Consider the following 12,924-nt stretch of genomic DNA (forward strand, 5'->3'; position numbering starts at 1 on the left):
CAACACATCACAGGGATGAGATGAGATCAATAAGAATAGATAACATAACTTCCAACGCAGTCTCAAGGCCAGCACAGTCCCACTCCCTGAAGCAGTTTGGAGGTATGATGCATATTTGTATAATCCGGTGGTTCACGTTTTGATTGGATGAATGATAATGTGCTGTGTCACTTCTGGTTTACTTTAAAGAACTGATCTGAACGGATGCGTGTATGAAGCGCCTAAATGAAAAGGTTATGAAGTATTTCTTATTCCCTTACCTTTGTGGTTCTTGGCATCTCTGGATCCTCGGGGCAGAGGAGTGTAGGGCAGTGGTTGACTTTCAGATCTAGTCTCCTTAGGTGGCTAGGAGTTAGGAGACAAACAAAAGGAATGAATATATAGAAGAATAAAAGGTTGTTACTGTGGCCAAATGCGAGTGTCAAAACTCCTTTGGAATTGGAACAGGAAAGGTTAAAAAAAGACTTCACCTGTTACATAACGTGGCAGGTCATGTTTTATTACTTCTCACATTATGTGGACTTTCACTCCTGTCTTTGATGATCTGATCTACGACCCGGTTAAGGGAGGGGAGGTCTTAACCTTCCCTCCGCCATAACCTCCAGGCTCGAGTCAACTAAAGGCTAGATGTCACTCAGCAGTGAAAGGCATCCCGCTAAGGTAGTCCTCTCTGCAGAGGCACGTATTTAATGACACATCACTGAGAGGTGAGATGAATATGTGTATAGATTCCTGCCAGCGCAACAAGAAAAATCCATAGATGCAAGTGTTGCTACGCGACAAAGAGAAAAGAGAGGCCTGAATCGGTGTTGTTCCCGAACAGGTCAAGAGTTTCTAGTGTTGTTGCTCTTTCATACACTTTCAAGGTCCAAAACATCCTCCTTCCCCCCTTAGCCTTTTGGCTGGTGGAGCAGGCAGGCAGTTTATCACCACACAGCGATATCCGATGCCTTTGCAGAAATACTTTCCTTTTCTGCAGGAAGGAATTCACTCGGTCTTTAATCATAGCAAGGGACTCAACTGACAAATACATATTAGGGACGGTTCGGAGCTGCATTTTTCCCCACTTTTATTGTTGTTCCTCTGCATGCCCATGCATAACCTTGAGAAATGGAACGGTCTGCACTGTTAAATGGAAGCATATTCTTCATGTGCAAAGGGAGCACTGTGGATTGAAAACGATCACATAATGTGCTTTCAGATAGCATCTCTGAAAGGCATTAGAGCCGGCCGGCACGTGTGTCACATTACACCAAAGAGAAGAATGGCAAAATGAGCTTATTCTGAGACCTTACACGAGGCAGGCAGGCTGTGCTTTTGAAAGAAACAGCTGGAGATAGAAATATTGTTTTGACGGCCGACCTGCTGCCTCCGGAGAGGCTGAAACCCCTTTAGAAATATCGCAGGTCACTCCCTGCTGTACACTGTTCTCATATGGAGTGCGTAAGGCAAGAATTAAACAAGAACATACGCTCAGTAAAAAACCCGCACACCATTTCTGAAAAAAATGCATGTGTTTTTTTAAGGCAGCACCAACAAAAATTATATTGAAATACCACTACAAATAAACCTCTTTTTTTCCCCTGAAGTTGCAAAATGCACAGCTGTCTACGATAAATATGAGCTAACGGAACCGATCAGCCGTTAAGACTTTTGTAGCCCCCTCTATTCGATGCACCTCCGTGCTCCTCTGCCCGCCTCATTTCCTGGCCTGCTTGAAAGATCACAAGCCCGGGCCTCTTCTGTCCTGCTTGGCCCCCCAAACGCCCCTTCTAATCCTCCTGTTTGCTCATAATTAATCTTTCTAGTTGCCACGTTATTAACAGCACCACCCACCGACTATGTTAGAGGGGGGGGGGGCAAGGAGTTCTGCTGGGGTTAGCTGGATGCCGAACAAAGCCTACGGTTGCTTTTGGTCCTATGGGGCTTCAGTCGCTTGTTTTGGATATGACCACCCAGCCGGTGCCCGTGCTGTCCATGACACCCCCATTTCACCTCGCCGGTATTTCGCCTGCTGATCGAACAGCCAGTCCATTCAACATCTGTGGCTGTCACTTCCTGTCCTATCCAGACCAACAGTGATAACAATTATCAGCCAGTTTCCTCATGTCCCGATCCTCCCTTTTCTCCTCTCAGACGTCCTCCCTCCGCCTCCACATCTGCAGTCTTTCATTTTTGTCAACAGCCTGTCCAGAGGAAGAGAAGCACCAATGGTTGTGATGACAAAGCACGTGCAACAGTGGAGGAGGATTTTTTTTTCTTGTACTCGCTTTAAAGGGAATCGATGAATTGATGTCGGAGAAAGTATCAATACATTATACAGTTAACATCCAAAGGGACTTCATAGATGGACTATAAAACTAGTCTTTGCAAACCAATGTGATGTTGTTCACATTTTTTTTTATAATAAATGAAAAGTATTACACTGTTTTTACTGTGTAAAAATACAAAATTAACATAATTATGATTCACATGTAGTTCTGAGCTCTAAACCAGAGCTGCATCTACGCTCTTAGTCTCCTTATCCCCCCTTTCCTGTTACCCTGTCGTTCTCTATCTTTCTCCCCCTCTGGTTTCCTTAAGTTCTACCTACACTGAACAGAGGGAGGTGCTGCTGTGTCGTGTATTTAAGATGCTCCCGGAGCCCTTTTTTTCCCTCTCTCCTTGTCTCTCGCTGCCTCTCTGCTGTCCAGATTAGTCTGCTCATCAAGCTGAGCATTGTTTTAATTTGCCGGGCCCGGGGCATATGCTGAGTGTTCACATCATTATTGTCTCTGTGCAATGTGAGTTATCGCCACAGCTTATCATAATGCGCCACAAATTTGCAGGCCGGGGAGCACCATGGATTCTGAGATAATAAAGGCTGGACGGGGGGGAGCGGAAATAAGGAGAGAGAAATGTAGGAAGTGTGTGTACGTGTGTGTTAAAGAGAAAAGGGCGGCGGCGGCGGGGACAGGAATCTCTGTTGGATGTCATTATGAAAGATGATTCCCGTGCTGGATAATACATCACACCGATGCTGTCTGTCGTCTCCCTTTCTGTGTTGTTATGCGAATAAATGGCGATAAACCCAGAGGCAATAGTGATTATTACTTCCAACAAATCACCACGAGAGAGGAAGAGGGAGACGGGGGAGGGAGGGAGGGGAATATCCAAGAAAAGCAAAACACAAAGAGGGGCCACACAGAGCTCCTAACCACCTCCTCGGCGGGGTTCCTGATGACACGAGACACCAAAAAGTGAGTCGGGGAAGGTTGACGCACAATGAGGTGTTTTTCAGATGCAACTGCGACTGAGTTTACAAAGTTTGTGCCGGCTGTGCTGTTCGATTCCAAATCTTGATCTGCCGTGATGTTACAGAACACCACGATGGTACACAACCGGCTGAAACACATTCTCCCTAGAATTACTTATGGCATCCTTGGCTGCCGCAGTGTAGCGTGTAACGCGCCGCTTTCCCTTCCCCCCCCCAGCTCCGAGGTCGCGCCGCGACCAGCTCATCCCGACACAGGTGGTTCCCGACTCGCCTCACCTCACCTCCCTCTTTAGGACCGACCAGCAATACAATCTAATTACAGCCGCGCTACAGAGGGAGACCAGTGTAAACACCAGCCCTTTTTTTTTTTTTTTAGTTTTTTTTTTTTTTATCTCCTTATACATCTGGACAAGTAGACAAAGTGCTAAAAGGAAATAAATGTGGCCTGACAGCCACATCAAAGAGTTCAGCCAGAGGCTTAATGCTACTTAGGGCACAGGAATGTTGTTGCTAAGCATCAGCCCGCAACCTATCAGGGTGCAAAGAGGGCCCTGTCCTGCCTGGAGAGGGAGAAGGGGAGAAGAAGAGAGAGAAACCAAGAGGAGTGAGAGAGAGAGGGGGGGAGGGAGGGAGGGGAGGGAAGAGGGGCTGACATTGAGGGGAGGCTAGGGACTCAAGGAGATTTTTGTAGCTTAAAGCAATTGTTGGAAGAAACAAGCCTTCTGTTTTGTTTTCTCTTGACACCATTTCTGCTTTTTTTTGTGCGTGCAAAAGACATGTATAAAAATGTCTTTTGATATGTTTTCTCTTTTGGTCTGTATCAAAATATTTCTTTTGTGTCGGTGCATGGAACTTTTTTAACATCTTGTCTCTGTAAACTGGTGCTGCTTTCTGATCGTGTTAGAGATCAGAGGAGACACAACTTGTGAACTTATTTGAGTCAACATTTAATGCTGGCATGACACGTTTATTTCTTCACAGGATAATTCTTTTGTGATCCATGTATCACAAAGAACACTTTTAGAAATAAACAAGGAAGAAGTGAACAAGTAGCACCAGCTCGCAATGCTTGGAGGATGTAAGAGCAATGATGAAATGAGGAATTCTCAAATTCACTACAAAAAATGTAATTTATCCCCAATATATAAATGTACACAATTGTGTGCATAATATGCCTTTTTTCAAAAGCCTAAAACAGAAACTATTATTGTTTAACATCATTGTACCAGTAGAACAAAGCTTGTGTTGGTCAAGATGACATTTTATAAAAATATGATTTTAATAATCTTCTCTTCTCTCTTTTTCATGAGAAGGGAAAATCAAGTACAGTATGATTATAATTGCTGTTCTTAGGTAATGGCAGGGGGAAGAACAGTTGATGTAATGGTGTTCGGGCTTGTGGGTAGTGCAGCAGTCTTTGGCTCAGAGGGAAGACTGCTGAGCATGTGTTTAATGATTTACCGGTTCTTCTCCAATGAACTCGCTCTGAGCAAATGTATCATATGATCGCTGATCACAAGAGCAACTGTTTCCCTCGCAGCACGGGGCGCGCGGAGCCAACCGGCAACGGGGAGCGTAGCCGTTTTGTGTAAGGCTAAGTGTCAGGCAGGCAAAGGTTGAGTGCTGCTGGACGTTAATCATCCACAACGATGACTCATAGATGGTAATAAGGCTGTATTTGTTTTTAGCTTGAAATGTAGGAATCCGTTCGACCTTTACTCGGAGTGTCTTGCAGAATAAGTGAAAGTGATTTAAGGCAGAAACGTAGGCCTGCATTACAGGTATGCAGTACAATTAGCTTGAGGCTATTTCTTATTTTGGTTTGACCTTTGCGTTGGCTCAGATTATGCAGCTGCAATATTACACAGGGAAAAAATAATGACTAAATGCTGTATGTATTATAAATATATTAGTTAAAACAATGATTAAGTGTCTCACTCAAATTTTTGAAGAAAACTGATTGTTTCATATATTTCTGAGGTAAGAAAACATTTTTTAAACAGACAAAAGGAAGATGCAAATGTTCTGATCTACTGATGACAAAAAAAATCCTCTTTGTCAGAGTTTTGCCTTATTTGACTGGTGTGAAAAGAAATATATTCATCTTTCCAACACAAACACGCACAAGTGCACAAACCCACAGCAACCAAGGAGTGCGACATATCATGAGGCTTTCGATTCTGATTAGGGGCTGTAGCTAACGTCAGGGCTGTTTTCTGGAGTGTAGGATGTTTAATAATTGAAGACTCTGGGAGCGGGCCTGTCACACCAGCTTGTCTGGAATGTTTCCTATGCAATTAGACGCAGAGAGACATTTGAAGAGGACCCACAAAAAGAGCCACGAAAAGTGACACGTGAACTTAAAGGAAATTAGCTCTTCACACGAGTGAAATGTGAAGGTTACTTAGCAATGCTTAACTCAAGACTGCTGCTATGTGAAGTGTGTGTTTGACTCAGCCTCGTCAGGAACACTGCGGTTTTCTTTACTTTGAGTCGGCTTCAGTCAGTAAGATCACAGAAGGGATGAAAACTAATTTTGACTCGAGGCACACGGAGAGAAAAAAATAAATAAAAAAAGCCCTGAGATATGTCAAAATAATGAGATCTCTTGATGTTTTCCGGGAAGATATGGGATGATGCAGACAGATGCGCAACTCACATCTTCACCCAAGGACTCACAACTCGTGGAACATTTAACCAACTTCAAAACACACAGACATATGCATTCATATTAAAAAGCCCACGCACACCCTTTACCATTATTTTAGTGGTAGAAATACTGATGCACGTGTACTTACATGCTCACTTACATTCACGCGCAAAACACAAACTGATTTGTTGATTAGTGCAGCCGCGGGATTGCATGATGTAAAAACATCCCAACCACCGTCATTGAAATGTAAGAGCTCGGACCTTTACTCAATCCAAAAGATCCGGCTAATTTGTATGGAGATGACTGAAAACATAAAATATCGACGATAACGAAGCTCCCCAATGTTAGGAGACAAACTGGAAACACAAATGATAAACATGCCCCCTATCCATCTCTGCTCTCCGCAAATCCCCGACAACCTTTCAAAAGACATTTCCAGCATCCGCATGTCGGGAGTCTCACGTCGCAATGATAACGCTGTCATCTTCCGCACCTACCATAAGTCACCGGCAAACGACCCAGATCCTCCATCGCCAGACAGAAGCCTCTGCGGGCCTGTAAGCTGTATCATTACACCATGTCATCTTTATGGCACGGAGCGAAGCCCGGCTCTCTAATTACACTCTGCCTACTCCATTTACCCAGACGGGGACGGAGCAGCAGGCAAACAATGCATTAAAGATGGAGTGCCCCCCCCCCCCCTCGCTCTATGGATGGCCGCGTTGTTCTGCCGGCGGGCCGCCATTGTCCCCTGGTCGTTGTTGTTGTTGTTGTTGTCTCACTAAAAGCTGCGGAGGAGCGATAGCAGAGGGCCCACGCCACTGTGCCCCCCCTCCTCCTCCTCCTTGACTTCCCCACCTCCTCCTCCTCTTCTTCTTCAACCCTTTCCTCCAGAAGGACTTATGAAGGTGAGTGGCTGTCTGACAGGCCAGGAATAAAAGAGACAAACCAGGGATAAAAAATTAAATAAAAAGTAGCTGTCTCAAACAGTAATTGCACTCCTTTGCTGAGCATGCTTTCAGATATATAAACCTGATTTACTGTCGGCGCCGTTGCCACAAATCAGAGGGCCCTCTGAGAAACACTCGTGCTATGAAATTGTTTAATCTCATCAAGTTCTGCTTTCACAGCAGGCCATAAATCACATAGTCTTTGTTATCATAGACCTCCATGAGCGCCTCTGAGGCAGGCAATGGATCGTGGGTATATATAATCTTGACTGCGCAAACAGCAGGATCTGAGCAGCCTGAAATACTTTCATATTAGCCGCGGTGCAGCTGGCGGAACACAAGCGCCCTGATGGATATCTCATTTCCTGCGCTCCGCATCTATTTCGAGCAAATTATTACTGCATAAATTTCTTGTCAACAAAAACGGCCAATTAATTAAGTTAAAAAGGCACTCGTGATCGCATCCACACGACGAACAGGAGAGCCGGGAACGAGTTCGCACAAACTGAATTTACCGCAGGGGTCATTGTAATGAATGATTTCAAACTTTGTCATAAAGTCGCAGACAGGCCAATACCTACGCAGGGAAACGCGCTGCAGGCATTAGCATAAGCATATTTATGTGGAAATGCTGAAGGAAGACAGCCGGGTTGAGGAAATAAACTTCACAACCAGGAAACAAAATGTCCGCCTCGCCAGCATTTAATTTAAAGGCAGGACGGACCGGACGGAGATCATTGAAGCGCCTTTGCCATTCAAAGTACAAAATATACACATTCAACGGACCTCGCGACGTGAATGAATTATTCATAACGTGTGAGGGTGTCGGGTGTCTGCGGGGGGGGGGGGGGGGGGGGGGGTTGTTTATTCAGCTTGGGCCGTTTATCAGACAGCGAGGATCCCACGGCGGGGATGAGCTCGGAGATTTATCTGTGTTTGGGCTCCAAAGCAGATAAATCAAGAGGTGTAATCATGCTGTGAGTGGCCCAGCTGTGACCCCGCGGTGAACTAATGACACGGGGATATCCAAGCCCCCTTTTCCTGTTCCTGGGTTAAGGCCCTCAGGGTTTAGCCTCCTGTCAGGCGCAAAGCTAAAGAACGACACGCCTGCCCACAAGAACCGAGGGGAAACCCGAGGCCCTCCTCGCGTCCCCCCCTTTGTCCCATTTAGACGACACCACCCAGCGGGATCGTTCACCCGCTGCCCAAAAAAACGAGCGTCGGACAAAGTAACGGCAAAGGGCTACTGTACAACAGTAACGAGTATCGATTGCGGAGTGTAAACGCAGCGAGTTCACAAGCCGCCGTTCACGACGCCGCGTGTAAAAGACACTGCTGTTGGGGCCCGAGGACGTCTCCCATTCCCTCCCAGAGCAAAGGCTCTCCTCCGGCACTGAGCCCGCTCTGATTTATCATGTCTTCTGCTAGCAGGCTGTCCGCTGATTAAGCCAGAGGAACTTTGTTTCACTCTCCTCTCTCTTTAATCTGTCTCTCAGCAAGATAAATTAGCCAGTGCCGTGCCAGCTCCTGCGCTCTTTACCTCCCTCCCTCCTCCCCCCCTCTCTCTCTCTCTCTCTCACTCTTTCTCTGCTTTTCCCTCTGTTTATCTTTTCCGTCCGTCACACATTGAGAAGGGAGCAGACACATCTGCTCCCACGCTGCAGCAGCAGATAGCGCCGGGCTGCATCCCTGCTCAGGTTCAGAGTGTCTGTGAGTGAGAACAAGCGAGCGAGTGTGTTTTTCCTCTCTTTTTCTCTCCCGGACAACTTTCTGTCAAACAGTGTCTCCCTCTCTTTTGGGCCGGGCTTGTGGCTCTTTGTTTTTTAGCTAATAAATCACAGAGTTATTTATGATCTGCAATTCCTACTCTCGGGCTTTTAACGGCGACACGTTTGTCGGTGAATTAAAGCGGGGTTTTATTCACTAGGCCGTGGGCCAAAGCGAGGCCCGGCTGCCTCCGCCTGTGAATGTTTTCCCTTCTCCACTCCAGGTGGTAAATCACACGCGTTGTCAGCCGGTGCTAAGTTAGTGTGCGTCATTGGGGAGAGCAGGAAGCACTGGGCATAATTCTGTCCATCAGTTAAATTTATTGTATCGGTAGCTTTGTAATCTCCGCCCCATAAATTACATTCTGGCCGACAGACAAGAATTTGTTTTTTAAAGTCAGTGTTCATCGGGATTTTGTTTAGTTTCTCTCCTGCTTTCCGCTTTCATATTCAATTGTGAAATAAATCAAAACCTTGCAGTGTAAGGGTTAGGATACAGCCCCGTTTCCTTTGCTGCTGTATTTGTATAGTTGGAATACAAACCTAAGATTTTCGTTGGGTCATCATTTACATGAACGATAATCAGGAGTCAAAGAGGAGGAAAAAACACACAAAAAAAAGAGACGCAGTGGGTTCAAGGACTTGACCTTGTTTGCAGGTTTTATTTCAGAATAAATATAAAGCATAATACAAGGGCACTGCTGAAGCATCTCCTTTGCAGAAAGTGAATTTGGCTCCCCTTGCATGCCAGTGAATATAAATCAGGCGAGGCATCTCACTGCCAGAACCGACTTCCACAGGCTAACAAATCTTTACCATGACATTAAGGCCTCAACGGGGTCACGCATCTAGCAGTATGGTTTGGCTAAAGCAGGACCGATGTGTACTAGAATGTACAGAATGCCATGTGTGATGGTCCAACATCATCATTACTCTCATACACAGGGAATAACTTACAAAATCCAAAAATATATTTATAAACATATATATTAATGATAGTGAATACATATTTGTTTTACACATATTTTTTTTTCTAAAAATATAGTTCTTCGGGTAAGTAGGTGTACTTTTATTTAACTCTAGTAAATATAAATGGTGTCAGCTGCTATGTGTCAACAACAAAGGAAGCAGAGAAAAGCAAAGCTGCCAATTACCCTATAAAACATGCACATCTTCCAAAGCATGGGTCTCCTTTGTGGGTTTAACCTACCAAAGGCAACGGGTGGTTTACAAGACGCTCGTTCAGTTGATACAATTGTGTTTAGCATAAAAGGGAACACAGACTGCGAAGACCTAACAATGAACCATATCTCCCTGAAGCCTTTTTCAACGCTACATTTACATATCAAGCCACTAGCCTGATATGTAAAGCCATTCCATCAGATGCCGCCATCACAGCGGATGAGAGCCATTTCAACCCTCCTATAGCTCGCACACTGCGTGGAATTAGACAAAGAGAAAGAGTCCTGAAAGAGACATCTCGTGTCATCACCCAGGAGAGATAATGGAACTGTTATACATCCTTGATCACAGACACTCTCACGGTATCTTGCTCTCTTTTTCACCCATTCTTTGTCTCATTGCTCTTAAAAGTTGCTCACACGCTCTCACGGATGTGCGCTGAGACACACACACACACACACACACACACACGGGTAAAAATTCCAGCACACTTCAGTGCGATGGCTCCTCTTCTCTGTCAGGGTTTCATCTCAATAGCTTTTTTATCTGAGGACTTCAATTTGCAAGCCTAGCTGGAAGGCAGCTCCTCCTGATATGTTAATTGCAGGGTACTTAAGCGCTAAAAGATTAACATAAAACCCTTTGGAAACAAGCTAATAGTTTATGATAATTCGTGCATGGCCTTTGTCTGTCTATCATTACATTGCCTCTAGCAGTAATTTTATCAAGGGGCTGTAAAATATCATTTAAGCAAGTTCACTTTCAGATAATTAATAGTAGAAACGGTATTATTCAATTGAGCCACACTGGTGCCATTAACAATATGGCCACTAAGCTATAATTAAAGTATTTTATTTTATTAACCTATTCATAACGCTGTGCAAATGATGACACTGAGACACAGAAAGGTTTTTTTTTTTTTTTTCTTGCCGAAGCTCTGTCACCGGGGCAATTACAGGGACCCGGGGTTGTCTCTTCAGTTAGCAGAGCTGATTGAGTCTTTTGAATTAGCAGGTGGGTGCACGGCCAGCAGACTTCCCACACAGAGGGATGGCACAAGAAATCTGCACAGCTGACATGTTGGAATTTGTGCTGTATGCCACGACAGAGTGATTTAAATTGAGACAAAAGGTTTCTGACCTGCAGAAGTGAAAAGATCACAGCAGAAGAATCTCATTCAGAAGCACTTTGCAGCTCACAAACTGAAATAATGCCACCATGTCGAGGCCTACAGAGAAACGGGGGTATCTTGATCATGACTACGATATTTTTGTCATACAGTCATTAGATAAATATTTTAAAAAGTCAACTACTAACCCGAGGGACTCATTTCCCACATCCGTCGGTAAAAGCTAAGCTTGACTGCGTAGGCATGCTTGTTTAATGCATGTACACTGTGCTTGTGTGATGAGAATATATGCATGTTTGATAGAGACACATTTGCTACTTCACACGCATGTGCATGAACACACACACACACACACACACACACACACACACACACTTTCTCTTTCAGACACACCATCCCTCTCATGAATAATACAAAAAGTCCTTTCACCAAACAGCTCAAATAGCTATTCATTCATCTGCATACCTGGAGCCTTGGAAATGATTGGCCCGCCATTACCACTGGAAAAAAAAAAAGACAGAAATGTTCCCCAAACAATTTGCTTCAAAACGAGACAGGAATGATTCTGTTCTTTTCAACGACAGAGACAGGCCCCTATGCATAATGATGTTAGCGTAATGGGGTGACAGATAGACTGGGGGACCATGACATTAGCATGAGAAACGCACCAGTGAGCAGCCGCTCAACTGTGGTCTCAGAGGGCCCTCAGACATACACTCTGAACATCGTTTGTCTCACAGCTCTACGAGTCTGACAAATGAAGACACCCCTTGTTTTATGCCAGGCAATATACCATTCCACTTTAGCAAACACACGACTTAATGACGGAGGAAACCTGTCCCCGCATTACACAAACTCACTATCTCTTGTCTTATTAGTGATAAATAACCTCATTCGAGGTTGGAATGGAGAGCAGGCCCACGGTCTGCCTGAAGGAGATTCATACAAGACACAGAGGTTAGCCAAATGAAATAATGAGGAGCTGTAATAAATTAAGCGCTATATCTTTGGACGGAGCTTTTTAAACATGCTGATAGTAAACTGAAACCACAGCTTGACTCTGCAAAGATGGAGCCTACAGTACGAGCTGTTTCCGGCCAGGAACTGCAGGACAAAAGACACTCTGAAATCTAATCTCAGAAACTAAACAACGCGGAAAAAAAAAAAAGTGCACGGCCGTCACCAATGTAGCTATCGGAGTTTGTTAAGGCAAAACATTTTTTCTTCATCCCGCAGCGTAAGGATCTCAAAACTGGGGGATTGTGATCATATGTTTGTAAGTGAAACGCCACATCTAGCATCCTGCCAAAATCCAGATGCTGCAGACGTGAGCCACAGCCCTTAAAAAACGCCGGAGCTCTGTCAGCCTCCACCGTCCGGCGGCGGCGGCACTGCGGAATGGCGAATGCCTCCTGTAAACATTTATCTTCCACGTGTGTGTGTGTGTGTGTGTCTGTGTGTGGTAGGGCCGGGCGACAGGAGCTTCTCCGAGGCTTTATCTGCGGCGTGACATGACGACCTGTAACGTACGAGCATCTGGAGCTCCTCTTCAAACACAGCCTTATCTCCAAACGCCAAACATTCCCCGAGGCCACGGCGGAGCAGCCAAGACCTCACACCGACGCACCGGATCCCACCCAACCCGCCGGCCCGGGTTGCCGGGGCGAGCGCAAGCTGGGAACAGTCTATCACGGTGCATGCGAGTGTGTTTACAGGGGCTGTTCGTTGAGAAACAACAGCGTGACATTAGAGTGACGCGAATCATCTGCTCAGTTGAGTTTTTCTTTCCGTTCCCGCCCAATCGGGCCGGAGGTTAATGGCGTTGCACTCGACCCAAATGGACACGATCCGTCTTCATCCGACGACTTCAACGTAAATGTTGAGACTAGAACTAAACACCCACCACTCATGTGTGCCGTTTTGGGGGGGGGATTTATTTTACATCAATCTTAAGATAAATTGTGACGGCCATTCCAGATCTCTGAGAC

At 45.3% G+C, this 12,924-nt stretch overlaps 1 protein-coding gene across 2 annotated transcripts in view; it reads right to left on the reverse strand.

Annotated features, from left to right (window-relative positions):
• lrmda (leucine rich melanocyte differentiation associated) overlaps positions 1–12,924 on the reverse strand; it is a 170,407-nt gene that overhangs the window by 19,729 nt on the left and 137,754 nt on the right. For both annotated transcript variants that reach the window (XM_040179117.2, XM_078104476.1), the window contains one exon: positions 261–345. In XM_040179117.2, the coding sequence (XP_040035051.2) occupies positions 261–345 (85 nt within the window). The remainder of the gene's footprint in view (positions 1–260; positions 346–12,924) is intronic.

The sequence above is a fragment of the Gasterosteus aculeatus genome, chromosome 6, assembly GCF_964276395.1.
Source record: "Gasterosteus aculeatus chromosome 6, fGasAcu3.hap1.1, whole genome shotgun sequence".
Lineage (NCBI taxonomy): Eukaryota > Metazoa > Chordata > Actinopteri > Perciformes > Gasterosteidae > Gasterosteus > Gasterosteus aculeatus.